This window comes from Panicum hallii, chromosome 2 (assembly GCF_002211085.1).
Source record: "Panicum hallii strain FIL2 chromosome 2, PHallii_v3.1, whole genome shotgun sequence".
NCBI lineage: Eukaryota > Viridiplantae > Streptophyta > Magnoliopsida > Poales > Poaceae > Panicum > Panicum hallii.
The window spans coordinates 30,783,882-30,801,846 of record NC_038043.1 but is presented as its reverse complement, the minus strand read 5'-3'; the positions used below and the strand labels follow the sequence as shown (position 1 = coordinate 30,801,846).

At 48.1% G+C, this 17,965-nt stretch overlaps 1 protein-coding gene across 1 annotated transcript; it reads right to left on the bottom strand.

Annotated features, from left to right (window-relative positions):
• Positions 1–14,864: 14,864 nt before the first annotated feature.
• LOC112882797 (60S ribosomal protein L2, mitochondrial-like) lies at positions 14,865–17,751 on the bottom strand. The gene is made up of 2 exons (XM_025947947.1): positions 17,603–17,751; positions 14,865–16,438 (listed from the first exon to the last, which is right to left on the bottom strand). Exon 2 carries the CDS (start codon positions 16,374–16,376, stop codon positions 15,048–15,050), a length of 1,329 nt encoding a protein of 442 aa, XP_025803732.1. The 5' UTR covers positions 16,377–16,438; positions 17,603–17,751; the 3' UTR covers positions 14,865–15,047.
• Positions 17,752–17,965: the final 214 nt, after the last annotated feature.

Below are 17,965 nucleotides of genomic sequence, written 5' to 3'. Positions count from 1 at the left end.
CTGCCATCCTATAGGGTCTCTTGGCTATCGGAGATGTTCCGGGGATAAGGTCTATGACGAACTCTATATCCCTATCTGGCGGCATACCGGGAAGCTCTTCGGGGAACACATCTGGGTATTCGTTTACTACCGGGACTCCTTCTAAAGGCTTGGCTTCCATACTAAATACCATTGGATCAAACTTACTATCTCGGGTTCGGCAGATCACTTGTACTCCTTCGTGGTTTGTTAGGTGTACCACTTTGTCGGTGCAGCCTATGAGACCATTGTGTCGGCTTAACCAATCCATCCCAAGGATCACGTCTATTCCCCAGGCTTAAGTACTACCAAATCTGCTAGAAAGTCTACCCCACTTAAGTTGATCCTTACCCGTGAACAACCTAATTGGCAATTTATGTCGCCTCCAGGCGTCCGGGTTAATAGGGGTGTTTTTAGTAGTACTGTAGGTATTTTGTGTTTCTCCACATAGCTCGAGGATATAAACGAGTGCGATGCTCCAGAATCAAATAATATTGTCGCCAGAGCTGAGTTGACTAAGTACTCACCGAGCACTACGCCCTGAGCTTCTTGAGCCTCCTGCGCGTCGATGTGATTGACGCGGGCTCGTCCAAATGATTGCTGCTTCACCTGCTGGCCGTTGTCGTTGTTGCGGACGGGCACTCGGTTGGCACCGGTCAGGGCTGGTCTGGGCCCATTCACTGTGTTGGAGAAGGTCGACGTTGCCGGCTTATTCTTGGCGTAGGGGCAATTGGCGATGAAGTGCCCTGTCTCTCGGCAGTTGAAACAAGCTCTAACATTGTTGTTGTCGGGGGTGGCCTGACTTGCACTGCTTTGCGGGGCCCTCGAGGTATTCTGGCTTCTAGGCGGGGCCTGTGATCCTGTCACCTGGGACTGAGTTCTATACTGCATTGGGGCCTGAGATCTTGGTGCAGTGTAGTTGGAGTTCCTCGGCTTTTGGAAGCGGTCCTGCTGGCAAGCCTTACTTTCCAAGAATTTGCGTTTATTGTCCTTTCTTTCTTCGGCCTTGGCCCTTTCTGTGAGGATGGCCTTGTTCATCAGGGTGTTGAAGTCTGGATAGATCTGGGGAGTAAGCAAGGTTCGGAGCTCTGGGCTTAATCCCTTCTTGAACATGTCTTGCTTTTTGTCGTCGTCGTTTACTTCTTCCGGCGCATATCGGGCCAATTCTATAAACCGGTGGGTGTATTCTTCCACCGTCATGCTCCCTTGTTGTAGTGCACGGAATTCATCCGCCTTGCGCTTCATGGTGGCCGAAGGGATGTGGTAGCGGCGGAACTCCCTTACAAATTCTCCCCAGGTGATGGTAGAGGCGTCTTCGGCTGCAGCACAATAGTTTTCCCACCAGGATAATGCCGTTCTGGTGAGCTGGTGGGCCGCCAGAAGGACTTTATCCCGGTCCTGGCATTCGAATGGTTCGAGCTTCCTCTGAATTACTCGCAACCAGTCGTCAGCATCCAACGGGTTGCAGGATCCGGCGAAGGTTGGTGGCTTGGTCCTTAGAAAGGCCGTCAGCTTGTCGTTCATATTCTGCCCTCGCGGCTGCCGGTTAATGAGGGCGTTCGCCAGAGTCTCCAGTATGAGGGTCTGGTTATGGATGATTTGTGCCAGGTCTCCGAGGGGTGGGGGTGGTGGTAGTTGTTCTCCTTCTTGACTTCCCCCTCGGTTCTGGCTTACTTCTTGCTCTCCTTGGGGAAGATCTTGTTCAACGGGGTGTGCTCCGACACTAGCGGCTACGGGGTTCCGGCCACGGGAGGCCCTCGCAACGTTCCGGGGGGTCACCTGTTGATTGGGTAAATCGGGGTTACGATTTTGGTGATGTTTAAGTTGTTTAATTCGTATATATAAGGCAGAATCTACCTTCTGCCGGTATTTATATAAATAAGCAGCACACAACACACCAGCACACGACATCACAAGCAACAAGCATCAACTAATTTATTAAGCAGGGAGGGTACAACTTAGGGGTACGACTAAGCCTCGTGCTATTCGGCCAGGGTCTTGCAAAAGGGGCACGTCTGAAACGGAAAGGCTGGGATGGGCATCACTGGGATGGCGTCGATCACTCTACTTGTGCGGTGTGTCTTCTCCCGGGGCGGAAAGGGTGAGAGGTTCTCGCTCGCCGTCTTCATCGGCCGGGGGTTGCATTGCCGCATCCCCTTCGTCGGCGGCCGCAGAGCTTTCAGGGTTCTCGGGTGGGGTTCGTGCGCTCCCAAAGAGTGATCCCCACCCTATGACGGGTGTCCCGAGTAGAACATGGTCTTCCCCTATCGCCGGGACTGGTGTTCCACTTTGGGTCCAATCTTGCATACGCCGGTCTCGGGCCTGCCTAAGACTCTCTTGGGCGACCGCTTCGCTACTGACTGCGGCTGCGGCCCTTGCCTCGGCATGGGCGGCTCGGATCTGCTGTATCCTCACCGCGAGTTCTGCTTGCTCGGCTCGGTGAGTCTGCTCCCTCAGAAGGTTGGCTTGCTCGTCAAAGAGTTGGTCCAGGGCGGCTAGGTACGTAGCCACTTGGTACAGGGGGCCTTCTTTGTGGCGACGTCGCTCCAGGTTTCTCATGCGTGCTTCCCAGACTGGGGTTCTGATGGCCGGCGGGAAGAACTTCGCTGGTGTAGGGGCGAGGTGTTCTTCAAAAATCCGGCACAAGTAACGGAGTGCTTTTCTGATGGCCAAGGGGTAGGTGTCTTGGTGTCTAAACCCTGTGGCGGTCGCCCGCCAGGGCTGGATGTCGGGGTAGCGGTTGCTCCTGGCGACGACCAGGATCACCCTGCAGCGGAGGGTACCATGGTGCTCGTACTCTCGGCTGTAGTACCTTGGGCGCTCCGTAACGCCAAGGTCCTCCAGGGTGTTGATCAAGAGGCTGGGGAATCCAGGTGCAGCTTGGCAATCGCCCTGGGTCCATCCTTCCTCAGCCATCTAAAACAGAAGTAGGGTAAACAACCTGGTACAGGTGCAAAAGCGAGTAGATGATAATTATTATTACAACAAGGGGGGGGGTACAGTGTTCATGGGTACGTGGTCATTAGGGTAGGGCTTTTGCTAGGGGTGCTAATCCTATCATGGGGATTCTTCCTCGGTCCTGATGGAGCGCTTCTTTATTGGAAGGAACCGATCCATCTCGTTTTCGGTCTGTGTACCCTTATCCCAATGGGTCTCCATGGGTTCTTCTTCTTCTTCTTCGATCCATCCACCTATTCCGTTGCGGTTCTCGTATTCTTGCATCTGGGCTTGGAGGGCGGCCAAGGAATACTCGGCGGTTGCAGCTCTTGTCCGTTGTTCCTCCAGCTCCTGGGTTATCTTTTCAATCCCCTGGATTAGCTTCTTCAGTTGTGCCGACTGTTCGCGGCAGAGTGCATCCAAGCCATTAAGGTAGATGGATAGGTGGGAGACCGCATCTTCTAAGTCTTCTTCTTCTCGTCCGAGTCTCCTCATCCGGGCAATCCAAGTGCGTCCACTTCTTTCAGCGGGTGGGAAAAATCCCATAGGAGTCCGCTGAAGGTGGTGCCTGTAGAGCACACGCAGTCGGCGTAGGGCTTTACGGGCGGCCTTTCGGTAGGTGTCGGGGAAGCGGAAACCAGTGGTGGAGATGAACCAAGGGTCCACATCAGGGTAGCGGGTGCTTTTCTCCACAAAAACCATTGTGTCGCACCGAAGGGTGCCTCCGGCGATGTACTCACGGTAGGCATACTCCGGTGGTTCCATAACCCCGACGCGTTCCAGGCTGAGCAATAGCAACTTGGGGAGGCCGGGCTCTGCGTGGCAGATTCCGCTAACCCATCCTATTGCCAGCCATCTGGAACAAGGCAAAAGACCAGTGGTGAGTGTTTGTGCGGAAGTTTCTAAACCGGGACAAGTTCTAGGGTCTGAAAAGGGGTCTCGTTCCTAGGGTCACGTCCTACGGCCAGCCTACGGCTCTGATACCACCTGAAGCGTCCCCCCATCAGGGAAGACTTAAAAGTGTTGATTTATCAGTCCCAGGAGGCTGATAACACTTTTATTACATCAGATGGTACATCACCGTACAACTCTACGCGGTAATGGGCAGTGAAGCGCCACTATCGCGAGGATTACAACCAGAACCCACACAACTACACTAGCTACGAACAAAGGGTCATCAGAGTCTTGCGCCATGCGGAATCCAACGGTGGCCTCAACCACAGGCAAGACTGGGTGCAGGACGAAACCCTACTCGTTGTCTTCGGGGATGTAGTCTGGGTCTTCAACTGTAAAAGTAAGAGAGGGGTGAGTACAAACGTACTCAGCAAGTCCAATCACACCCACGGAGGGGGTATAACAGTAATCATATGCACAGGATAATCCAAGGATAGGTTATGGTTCATTTGTGAAAAACTCAACTGTATGCAAAGGTCCGTTTAAAAAAAACGATTTCCAAAACGAGTTTTCTAATACCAAGGAGCACACGATTTTGATCCATACAGGATCCAAGTTTTAAACTGCTACCGGACTCCCCGTCCGCCGTAGCACACGGCACAACTGCCGGACACTTTCCAAACAACTCACGCCAGCCCATCCATTCCCAGAGATAAACACTAGTTATGTGACCACACCGTAACCTGCCCAATACCGTGGGCACGGCTATTCGAATAGATTTTAACTCTGCAGAGGTGTGCAACTTTACCCACAGGTGGGGTACCACAGCACGAACACCTTAGTGCCGGTGCAGATCCCATCAAAGCCATTACCCACCTTAGCTAGACCTGACTAGCCATCACGGGATCCATCAAGGGGTCATTCGGCCTATCTCCGAGGTTTAACCGGGGCATAAGTCACACAGAGCTTATCCCGTCTCCTTGATCACCCGTTGCTCTCAGCTCTCCTGATGGCTATCAGGCTAACTAGTGGGATTTATGCTAAGCCGTTGCCCATACAACGGTCAAGTGGTTCGCACTACAAGAAGCTAGGTGAGATGTCACATCAACTCGGTCCTTAGGGGTGACAGGATGGATATCTCCCTTCCTCGCTCAACCACACAGGTACGAGCACACCAACGGCAATTCACACAGAAATGCCATCCATCCCGTCTAACTCGTCTTTCAAAACCACATTGTATCCCTTCCCACACACACACATTTTCTTTATAAAATCAGGTGGTCAAGGTAGGGTTATCTCAAACAAGGGTGGCTATCCTACCATGTTTTCAGCACGCAAAACCATGCAATTTTATAAAACAGGCCACTGGGTTGTGTTTATAAAAACTAGGACAGAAACATGCATCAAAGGGCGGAATTGAACTTGCCATCGTCAAACCCTTGCGGGAAGTCCTGATCGAAGCACTGTCCTTCGGGTTCGGGGTCGCAGTACTGGTCCTCAGTTGCTTGGTCGCGGTCGGGAACCTCGTCGTTCACTCCGTGTCCTACGACGCAAACAAACAGACACACAATCAACCGAAGAACTAAAAGCTTTTACCGATAGGCTTGAATCGGAATTAATTTGGTTACGGAGTTAGGGGCAATATCTCTGGGTGGTTTCTTAATGGCATAGCTAAAACTATACTAGAAGCGGAGTGGTAAAGTTTCGGGTCAATCGGAGGTCGTTTCGCACATAAAATGACGCGCTGAAGGTGGTTTCAGGGCTTAAACGGGGGTCAGGGGGCTTGCTCGTAAACTTTCTAGAAACAGAAGGGCCTTTTCGTAAATCTTGGAAATATAAAAGGCATAACAAAAAGTGCGAGGGTTCTACTTGAAATTAAATTTATATCATGGGGGGGGTCTAGTTTTGGAAATAGCAAAAGGAATAGGTTCTTTTCGCAAAGGTGTCAAAGGGTGGAGGGGCTTCTAACTAAATAGAGGAGAAGGGGGGGGGTTTTGGGCAAAACTGCCCTTCTTCTTCCTCCCCTCACCACGTGAAACAGAGGAGGGATGGGGGGGCTCGGCCGGCCCCAAATCCGGCGGCCCTAGGGCCTAATCGGCTCGGGCGTGTGGGGGAAAAGGGGGAGGAGGAAGAGGGGGTCCCTTTTTGGGGTTCACCTCGGGCGGGGGCTGCGCGAGGCGGCGGGCCGGCGTGGGGCAGGTGGCGGCGGCCGTGCGGCTCGGCGGGGGCGGCGGTGGAAGCTTGGGGAAGGGAGCTGGTGGTGATGGCGCGATGGTGGGGGTGCCGAGGTGCGGGGAAGGCTATTTATAGGCCGGGGGAAGGGCGGTGGAGGGGGTCTCGGCCGGCGGCCCCGCGGGCGCCATTAATGGCGGCTTGTCCGTTCGTCCGTGTCGCGACGCGGTGTGCAGTGCGTGTCCAGGACGGCGGCGGTGTGCGGCAGCAGCGGGCGGCGCGGCACGCGGAGGAACAGGGCGTGCTCGTGCGCGCGGGGCGCGGTGGAGAGCAGCGGCGGGCGGCACGGCTTGACGACGGGCGGCGCGGCGGCGTTCCGGGGGCGGGCACGCGCGTGCGCGAGCGGCGCGGTACGGCGCGGCCAGGGCGAGGGCGGGGCTGGCGCACGGGCACGCGCGCAGGGGGGAAAGGGGCTGGCGTGGCTGGTGCTGCGAGCAGCCCAGGCCGGCGGTGTTCAGGAGCAGGAAGAAAACAGGGAGGAAGGGAGGAGGAAGAAAGGGAGGGGAGGGAGAAAAGAAAGGAAAAAGGAGAGAAGAAAAAAAAGAAAAGGGAAAAAGAAATAAAGGGAAAGAAAAAGAGAGGGGGAAAAGGGCCGGCGCCGGTCGCGGCGGTGACCGCGGCCGGTCGGCCACGCGGGGAAGCGCGCGGCGCGAGGGGAACGGCGAGGGAAAAGAAATCGCGTCGGCGCCAATCGCGGCCGCAGCCGCGGCCGATCGGCCACGCGTGCGCGGAATTCGCGCGCTGCGCGAGAAATGTCTTGCGCCGGCGCTATTCGCGGCGATGACCGCGCGCGGACGGCAGGCTTCCGAGCGGCGCGGGATGGGATGGCGATGCGGTCAGGGGTTAGGGCTATGGTCTGGCGACGAGTGATCTTTAATCGAACCGTTCTAACGCGTGATTTGATTTTGGTAAATTTTTAGGGCGTCACAACCCGGGGGCAACAACGTCGGAAGATCGTCTCCGCTTGGGGGTCAGCTTTGCGGTGCTAGGCTGAATCTGCATGATGCTTTTTGAAGGGGGAGGCGCATTTTTACCAAAGAGAAGATCAGGGGCAATTGGTGAGAACTGGAAGTTAGATCCATCATCGTTCTTGGGCTCCAGGCCATCCTCCTACTGCAAAAGAGTAAATGGAATCAGAAAAGGATTCAACGAAGTTAAAGGGAGAAACGATGGGCGGATGGTAATACCTCTTCTTCAAGGATTTCATACTCAGCATGAATCTGCTGCAGCATCGGCCCCAGGGCTCTCCGGAAAATGTGAGTCCTCCACATCAACCACCAGTCCTCGAAGCCGACAGCCGAAGAAATGAAGGCGAGGTCAACAGGAATTGGGATGAAAAGGTCTGAAAACAGACTGTAGCATCTTTGGGTGGTGACGGCGTCAGGAAAGTCTACCCTGTTTGATGTCAAATGATGAAGGAGGAAGTGTGGAGGAACTTTCCCAAGACCAAATTGCCGGGCTGCTACAACCGGATGGTAAAACTCGTATCCCGATTTGATGATCCGGTTGGAAGTGCTCATGCCGACTGGGAGGAGGCAAGGGCGAATCATGATAGAGTACAGGCGCCGGGTGTCGATATCATTGGCGAAGTCAGCCAATCGGAATGTGGCTGGGCTCTCAAAGATATCAGACTCAGTATAGGGGAGGAAGATTGGGTTATCTAGACCCTTGTAGAAAATCCTAAACCATCATGAGGCGTCTGAAGGATTCAACTTGCCGCCAGGGAGACTGTACAAGGCCTGGTTGAAGCTGGTGCATCGGATCTGCCTCCCACTTTGGTCCGGAAAAGAATTATTGGCTAGAGGAGGGAAGTTTGGGATGAAATCTTGAAAGTAAAGGTGAGCCCACAGCTGGATGAACCACCAGGGACCACCAGTCCTATATTTTTTTTTCTGGGAAAGAAGGCTCGAGGACATCAGATGAAGGTATCTGTAAATTTCTCCAAGGAATAATTTACCAAGGCCAATAGTATGACCTTTGGCCAGCTCATACGCTAGAGGAAGATAGTTCTTGGTTGGAGCAAGTGAAGGACCACAGAAGAGAAAGTGTTCTAGCCAAAGATTCAAGAAGGCTGTGTGTTCCTTCTTCGTCACAGGCCCTTTGGTTTTCAGATGTTGATTCAGATATGCACCCCAGTTCGTGTACTCTGCTTTGGAAGACAGTTTGAAAGGAACTTCTGATAGTCTATAAGCAGAGGGGCAGGTTGATGAGATATCTAGACCAGTGATCACCATTACGTCCAGAAGGGTTGGAGTCATTGGACCATGTCCAAAGAGAAAACAGTTTAAGGCATCGGACCAAAAATAGCCGATGGTCTTCAGGAGGTTCTCATCCTTTTCGAGAGGGGAAAGAGATAGAGACAGAGCATCGGCTATCCCTATGGATTCCCATGTAGGCTGGTAGGTGTTCACCACCTGTTATACCAAGTTACCCAGCCCTCGGGAGGATTCGGCCAGGCACGAAGGCTGTTGGACCAGGAGTCTAGATCTTTGTTTTGGCTCACAAATGGGATCTGATTAGCCTCGCAAGAAATTAGATCTATGGGCTTCTCGTAAGAACGGGGCCCAAGACAGAAAGAATTGGGGGAAGAAGGATGCGGTAAGAGGATATCGGAAGCCTGAAGAAACCCGCGAAAGACAAAGTAATAGAAGAAAGGTCATTTAACAGCGCAAGGAATCTTATGATTACTGCATTAAATTAACAGAGGTCGGAGTTTTACCTTCAGACCAAAGACATTCGCATCAGTGTTCGAAGAATCCGCCATCGGAAACCTCGATGAAGTCGAGGACTCGGGGAGTGGATCTAGGGTTGGCGGTGCAAGATCGAGTGTGTGTTCTAAGACTTAGGGGTGAATTTTGTGGCTAGGGTTTATGAGCAAAGGGGTTTTGGAAAGTAACCTGGATTTGGGGAATCTTCAGAGATCTATTTTGGAGAGGGATCTGGATTCAGGCAGAAAATGAAATGAATTTAAGAACTGGTTCGAATCCGGATCGGCATATTTGGAGGAAGGGGACCGATGTGTTGCCATCGGTTCTTGACATACCATTGCAATTAAAAAAAGATATTATTTACAATAAGGGAGTAAGTACAAAAGGGGAGCCGATTGCTCCTAGAGCCGATCTATCGGCTTGGTGCTACAGTTTACCACCAGTAGACGCTGGAGGTCTTGCGACGCTTGGTTGGCGGAACTGAGCTGACGTCGCTATCGTCGCCGCTGCTGTTCTCGTCACTATCATCATCTCCGCTGCTGCTGCTGGTGAAGCTGCCGTCGTCTTTCGTTTCTTCATCATCCTCGTCGACATCTTCTGATGATCTGCCAAGAAGGAAGTTTCCTGCTATTGAATCTTCCTCGGTTGAGGAGGAATCGGCTCTTTCTTCCGAAGAGGAGAGCTCTTCTTCCCAAGATGCATCGTCTTCGTCTTCGTCATCTTCCTCCAGCTCGTCACCGAGGAGTAGCAGGAGATCCTCGCCATCGATCAGGGACTCGTCATCCTCTGACCAAGATTGGAAGTCCCATTCCTTCGCATCCCAATGCAGGGGGGCGAGGATCTCATAGGCGGCTATCGGATCATATTCCGGAGTAGGCTCTCGGGAGGATCCAGATTCAAAGGAGATGGTGGAAGAGGCAGAGGAAGAGGAAGAAGCCATTGCAAGAAAAGGAAAAATTGGGTTGGATATGGTTGCTAATGGCTAAAGAAAGAAGACGATTAAGAAAAGGTTGCCAGGGGTAGGTTTATAAAGGCAAAGTGGAAGGTGAGTTGGCACCATGACGGTTCCTAAGAAGCCTGATGCAGAGCAGTCATATCCCTTGGAAGTTGAACAGGCACGCCTGTACGGATTTTAGAAGTCGAAGAGACGAGGCGATTAAAAGGGGAAATGGTTCCGGAATAATTATTGCCGAAACCAGGGGGCATGTGTTATCATCGTAATTTAGGCGGGCCAGAAAAGTGGGTCGTGGAGCAAGATGGGTTTGAAGGATGGTTATAATGGGCTTCGAATCGGACCCTATGCAGGTGTTCTGGGCCAAGGTTGGCCGTGTATCTAGATAGGTATGCATGTTTAAATAGTTTAGATAGAGATAGTTAAGATTTGTGTCGTGTTTTGTTAGGATTGGTTAAGCGAGGAAAGTCTATGGACTATAAATATGTATCTTGGGTAAATAATAAAAGGAGGAATCATTCACCAACAACTCTCGGTGCATCGCCACCCCTGTTCTAGGGTTTCTCGGGTAAGCGCCGTGGGGCCCCGATCACGCCCTGCGTGATCAGGGCGGTATCGTTCTTACTTATTTACTTTTCGAGTTTCTCATTCTGAAGCATTGTAGATGGCGAGTAACACCAGTTATCTTAGCGTTTATAGAGTAGCATCGGCTTTTTCATGCGTTAGTTGTGCTTTGCTTGTTACTTGTAAACGTTCGGCTGCCCATGTACTCGATCTCGGGTATAAGGGCAGTGCCTTGCTTCGTACTTGTTTAGTAGATCTAATCTGTTATAGTTAGTCTTCGTCAATCGAGGGTTTAGTTTAATATCTGCATGATTAGGCTCTTCAAACGGATTGAACGTTCCGGCAGTAGTCTGGATATTTTACAACATCTTGAAAAAGGATTGTTTCGAGAATCGGCTTTTGGTCGGTTTTTAGGCCTCTGTTTAGGTTGTTGTTTTGTTACTTTCAGAATCTGTTAGGCTCAGTTACGTGTAGGATGTTCCGATTATGTGGTGAAAGCTTTAATCGTCGTAGATTGGATTAGCTTAACGATTACAGAGCAAAATTTTATATTACCATCAGACATATTTGTTTTATTTTATAGATCCGATCCGGTACTGAACACAATCGGCTCTTTACAGCCGATACCGGGAAACATCCGATGAGCCGATCACGGCTCGGACTAACGTTTACACGTGTCTGTGTATGTAGAAAACTAATACATAACACCTTCCTGATCAGGTACAAGGTCAGGTGGCACGCCTAGCAACCCAGACGTCAGGACGTGTGCCGGATTTCGGGCCGTTGACCGAGGGATCGGGGCCCACCAGCAGTCCCGGGAGCCTCCCGGCTCCTCGTATTGCCTGTCGCTGCTCGCCGGCGGATTTTGACCGACAACAGGCGCCACGTAGGAGTGCTGATATGGGGCCACGTCGGTAAAACTGCCTTTCGAAGCCGCCGAGGGGGGTAAATTGGACGGTTTCAATAGTTGGAGATGTTAAATATCTGATTTTTCAGTTGAGGGGGGTAAATCAGATTGTGTTGATAGTTGAGGGGTTGAAAGAACTTTTTTCTTTATTTTAACAAATAATAATTGCAGACGTTTGTCAAAAAAAAATAACTGCAGACTCGCGACTCAAGTTATCATTAATATTGACTACAAACTGAACTTTTTTAGAGACAATAAATCTGTTCATGCCACCCAGCCTCTTTTTTGAGTTAGAAAGACAATCTATAAGCAAATTCCACGATTTAGTAGCTCCTACACAGTGTGGATTGTGGAACAATCCGGTCAAACTTGAAAAAAAAAGTCATCTCCTTCAATTCAAATCCGTGAATAGTGTTGGTCTATTCCTCCACATGGAGATGATTTGATGCCCTGTAAAATTCAGCAAAAACAACCTACAAGCCCACTACATATAAGTAAAATTGAGCAAAACAACCCACAAGCCCACTACTTATGCACCATTGATTAGTTGCTTGATTCAACAGTTGAGATTGCTCCTTTAGTGAGAGTGGCAAGCAAACAAGGACCCCAGTCTCCATTTTTCCCAGATCCAGATATCATTTGGGAGTGAGAGAGAAGCAAATATGTTCAGATTCGATGGCTCTGAACCGATCTGCCTTAAGTTAATGATTGGAGGCTTAAATATGTTTGGATTTGTGTTAAACTCGTTCTACAGTTAGAGTACTTCGATCTGGTCATTTGGCTTGAGGATTGGTTGAGTAGAGCATAGATTTGAGAGGGGTTGCGTCAGTTTAGGTGACTGCAGTTTCAACATAGAGCAACTTTGGTAAATGATCAGCATGGGTGGTGAAACGGTGTCTGATTGACCTAAACTTTGTCAGTAGTAAGGGGACTCATGGGTCTACATCCCTACTAAAATTTATGTATAGTGAACCTATAGTTTGTGAGATATTAACTGATTGCCGAAGGGTACAAAATCTATGACTTCTCTATTTGACAGTTGGCATACCTCTTGTTAGATGGTTGTGTTTGTTATTGTTGATGCCAAATTTGCAGCATGGTAAATGTGTTTCTATTGGTGTAATTTTTTTTAGATGTTCTAGAGAAGATATTTTTAACCATTTAGTGATTATAGTGGAATCTTGGAGTATACCGGTTGGTCTCGTGGGTTTTTGTAATTTACTCCTCACCTTGAGAAGGTTTTTTCACGTAAATTGTTATGTCTTTATGCATGTGATTGTTATTATTCCACTGAGTATCTGTTGGTAGATGTTCTTCTCAATGTGTACCACGAGATGACGGATTATTTAGTTTATTGCTACTGACCAGAGAGAAGAAAAACCAGTGGCTCCTCTACATACGCGACTGCAATTTAAGCCAAACGACCTGCTGAACATATACCTTTCAGCATAGGAAGGGGTAAACGTATTTCCTATGGATTTTACTGATGATGAGATTGATTAAGGAATCCATGCATAAGCTTAAACTCGAAGTCCCTAACATCGTGGCTGATTGCAAATGTTTGCTGGTTCAACTACCTACGCCGCTAGGGTTGCACGTACGGTTCACTCTTCTAGTAGAAGCATGTGCATGGGCACTTGACAGTTGACACACACCCACACGTACCAACGTTTCTGAACTAGCCATCAGACAACCCAACTAATTAAAAAAGTCACAACTATATATAAAGTCTCCCGTCCATCGAGGTGCATGGTAGATCGGCTAACTCGTCGGGTTACCAAGTCATGTATATATGGAGAGGTGCAACGGCTTTGTTAACATGCCAACGGTTTTGCTTGAACTGTCCCAACTAGAAATGTAAGTTATATATATATATATATATATATATATATATATATATATATATATAGGGTTATTGGATCGATCCAAAAAGTTGATAAAATAAACTAGAATGGTATTCTACATAAATAATTTAGGAGGAGAAATGAATTAGAGTGGCGTGCCATCGTAATTAATTAGCTGACAAAAAATACTATTAGGTACCCACTTGCATCCTTAGTCACAACCATCCTGATTATTGATATGATGGCCATCGTTCATAGGAGTACTTTTGCTGGAAGTCCAATCTTTTTGTTTGATAACACAAGAAGAATTCCAATTTTTTGGAAACTTCTTTGTGAGTGGCGCCCAAAATGCTATTTAACTTAAGCCATTGGATATTTTGGTTGTGGCCTGGTTGTATAATAGTTTCTATGTGAAGTATTATAATTTTATTTTTATCAATTGAAAGGAAATAGTTTTTATTGCTTGGATGCTCCTCGCTGGGAAATAGTTTTTATAATATTAGAATAAGGAAGCCGTTAGCTGAATGCAGGGAAAGTGTACCATTGAGCAATAATAACACCGCTCGGCTGAGTGCAAGATTTGCACATTTTGGTTTATGCCGGGAAAAAAGAGAAGAAATTTTTAAAAGATAACTGGACTTGGTGCCATGTCAATTCTCAGCCCATGCATACTAGAAAAGTACCTGGCTACTCGTCAGTCAAACGATGCTGTTTCTCGCCAAATCATGCGGCGCAGTGTCTGTCGATGAGTGACGGTGATGTTTAAGGTGCTCTGTCACTATATCTTTCATGCTTTATTTGCGTGGAAGCTACTCCTAATTGTCATTTTAACTTGTACTGAAAAGCCTGGCCACGGAGGACGTTCTCACTAAGAAGTAAGAACATAGTTACAGCAACGATTGTACTTGTGCGAAGAAAAAAAAAAAGCCAAGAATATATCAATCTTGTCTCTCTTTTTTTAGAGCTCATGGCAAGTTTGTATGAGCTGATATATATGATATATCAAGGTATTTGCCGGCTGCTTAAGAGGCGCAGTCAGCTGAAATGTAAGATCCATTCTGACATGAAAAATATGCAACTCCTGAATGTATTCGCGTCGTGAAAATCAGCTATGCTCATGAACTATGGTTTGGTGCCAATTTCTGGGGCCCTTCCGAATAGCCGAATACCAGAGAGGTTTCTACCTGACAAGCTTAAGGAATAAAGTGAAGGTTGCCATGGCCAAGGTCGTCTTCGTTGGTTAGCAGGAAGAGACCGAGGTAGCCGTTCTTGGGCATAGTACATGACAAGAAAATAGATTGAGTAAAAAATATTTATATGTTGATACAAATTTATATATTGGTTCATGTTATACGAACTTCAATTTCAACACAACAGTTTATTAAGACTATGATCTGCGTCAATATTTCCAAATCCATATTCTCTATTGCAATAAGAAATGGGAACTCTTCTTATCCATAGTTAATCACATTCTCAGCACAGTATACACCGCCATGATCAAATATATTTTTTTAGACCAAAGGCTTCTTCAGTCCAGTTTTTATTCAAAGCCATATTATCTGCTGGGCCTAACAAGCTTACACTTGATCACACGGCTCTTCGGCTTCCCAAAAACAAAACATGACAGTTGCTTTCAAAAACCCACTGCCATGATAAAAAAAAGATGAACAATATGTTAACAGATAAGAAAAGAATACCAAACGATTAGAACATCCTTTCCCAATCAGAACAGTGGCACAGAACCAAAGTGCCATACGTTACAAAAGAAACGGAAATAAAGAAACTGGTGAGTTTTGATGAAGAACTAATTTTCAGCAAAAAGATAACCAACATAATAATAACAAACATTGTAATGAAAACATTAATTCTTACATCAAAACCAAGTTGATGTATCACAATTCCCTCTGCTACTAACATTTGTTCTTTATTTTCTCAACCATAAGGAAGAGAACAAAAAAAAGGGCTGATCCATATGAGCTTTGTTGCAGCCGCTATGCTCTACGGCTGGCGGCACTTGGTGATCGGTACCCTGCCTTAGTGGGCTTTCCCCAAGGAGAAACTGAAGGCCTGCCTCCTTTGGTACGCCCCTCACCTCCGCCATGGGGATGATCCACAGGATTCATCGCAACACCACGGACAACAGGGCGTCTGCCTAACCACCGGCTGTTCCCTGCTTTTCTTAGCTTGCGTGTACCATGGCTTGGGTTGGAGACTATACCAATTGTAGCACGGCATTTCGAATCCACAGTCTTCTCAGCACCTGAAGGAAGGCGCAGAACACACTGCGCACCTGGCTCCTGGACAACTTTAGCAAATGTACCAGCTGCTCGGACCATCTTCCCACCCTGACCAGGACGACATTCAATATCATGCACCCATGTTCCAATTCGTGCATTGGCTAATGGTATGCAATTTCCAACCTTTGAGTTGAGGTCGATTATATCAAACTGATTAGCTGATAGCGAAGAGGCTGAACTCTTAGAAGGTTTCGAGGAATCATAATTCATCACTGTACTACCTGGAAGGCATTGGTGGCTGGCCAATATATAAGATACTGGTACACAATCAACCTTTCCATTCGGCCCTTTACTCGTACCCATAGACTTGGTTGTCGAGGTACTGAAGTTAGCTTGTGCCTGTGGCAATGGTTTCTTCTTCAAATCATTCTGCCAAGAGAGAGCAGCTTGACGCTTCATTCTCTGTGCCCAAAGTGCATCATCCGTTGCCCATTTTTGAATTCCAGAAAGAGAAAATGTCTGTTTTCCTTCTTCATTTCCTCTGGCTTGAGTGAAGAAAGTGGGCTTGGCACCAGCTAAAGCTATCCTAGGCAAGCTCATTGATGCGCAAGAGTTAACAGATGGAATATCTCCATTACCCAGAGAAGAGTACAGTGCAGACGAAGCTGAAGAGTACAGCGCAGAAGAAGCTTCCTTTGCTTTATGCACTCTACCAGACAATGGTGCAAGGGAAAACCGAGCGGAGATATCAGCTGTGGTAGATTCTGGTATCTGAGACTCAGTACTGAGCTCTTGTGGAATCTTGTGGCGACGGAAATGTACCCCTTGGACCCATCGCACCAGAGCAATGCTAGAGGAGCGATTAGGGTCGTACTCGATCCGCTCCACAATGCCCAGGGAAGAGGTGCTCCGCTTCACATCAACTTTCCTCTGCAACCTCTTGGCCCCTCCGCCGCGGTGGAAAGAGGTGATGCGCCCAGATGAGTTCCTACCTGCCGTCTTGGATGAGCTCAGAGTCAGACGCTTCAGCGCTCCCACCTTGGCCCGATCTTTGACGAGCGAGAGAGCGGATTGACGTGCCATCTTGTTGATTGGGATGGAGATAGCAAGGAGGAGTGGAGAGACTCCAAAATATGCTATATGTTCTGCAACATTAAAAAAAAAACATCAGTTACAGACATGTCTAGATAAAGCATTATATTCCCAATTTCGTACAGATCTCATCTAGCGTGACTACAACAGTTCAGCAGAATATATATTACAAAATCTATTACCGCTTGCCCTAAAGTCTCACTGGAAAATCCCCAAAATAGAAAAAAGATATCAAACAATCAGAGCCAAAACCACCGAAGCTGCATCAAACTGCACACACCAAGCAGTTTCGAGCTATGTAACACAGGTATGTGGATACGTCATTTCAAAAAGTAAAAAACGGTACATGCATACAATTTAGTATTTCTTTTAGAAAATAAATAATATGTTTGCAGCAAGTGAGAACTCCAACACTAGTGTAGATAGAAACCTTTTAAGTTGGATTGCATTTCCATTTAGTATTGACTCCAACCAGTTTAGGTCTCTCTAAAACGCAATGATTTAAACATCCGGCTAATCCATTTAGCTGTTCAGGTTATAGCTGCAGCTAAGCCACTTAGTGGTTTCAAAAAAAAGGATAGCAAAATTTCAGTAATCAGTTCACAGATTCATCAAGCATCACTCATCAATTCACAGGACCATATATATTGCAACAAGATCGCATGTTTATGATTCTGAATCTGTACTCGCACTTAACAAGATCACACACGAACAGCCATACTATTTTGCCTACTGTTTCAGGCTTTCAGCACAACATAAAAATTTCCAGGAAATGGAACAAATCAGGACAACTGCAGCCTTATTGATTCAGTACGGAACAAGATCGTGCTAGTATAGTTCGAACAAATTCTGCGCAAGGAGGGTATGAAGTACGAACCCAATCAATGTCTAGTTCTCTACCACTGACAAGTAACAATTGACATGCTGAGAACAACGACCATACAGGCTTGCTTAATATCCACTTGTACTTAATCCGAACTCGATGAACTTTTCTCAAGATGCCTACAGGACATGATCCCACAACAGCAGTGCCATAAGCTGCACTAGCACTACTAGATAGAATTCGTTGCTGCAATCTAAGGGCAGGCCGGGAAAAAAGAATCAAGCAACGGAACACTAGATCACGAAGGGGAACAAAAAAGAAATCCTAGCAAAATTGACAACGGGAGAGGGGACAGGACGGAAATGGGACTAAATAGGAGAGGGAGGGAACTCACCGCCGGCCGCCTCTCACTCGCCAGCTGCTCGCGCCCCGGTTTGCCGCCGCCAGGTGGTGGAGGCCGTCAGTCGCCGTCCGGACGGGCGGGCGTGTTGCGGCGGCGTGCGACGGTGCGCGTGCGCAACGGGGGTTAGGGCAAGGCAGGTGTGCCATGTAGTGGGCCGGGCCACATCCAAAACATGCCGAGGCGTTGCGGCCCATGTGTCGAGTTGTTTCTTTTTCTTTTTCTCCGGATACTTCGTGGATTCACTTTGGCTACCCTTAGCATCCTGTTTAAATAGTAATTAAATAAGAACATCCCAATTGCTAAACTTGAACTAACTAAATAGTGATTGACGACAGGTTAAAATGATTAGCAGTG

Bases quoted from the DNA above. Each gene is read 5' to 3' on its own strand.
- LOC112882797 (XM_025947947.1), bottom strand. From the start codon at position 16,376: ATGGCACGTCAATCCGCTCTCTCGCTCGTCAAAGATCGGGCCAAGGTG.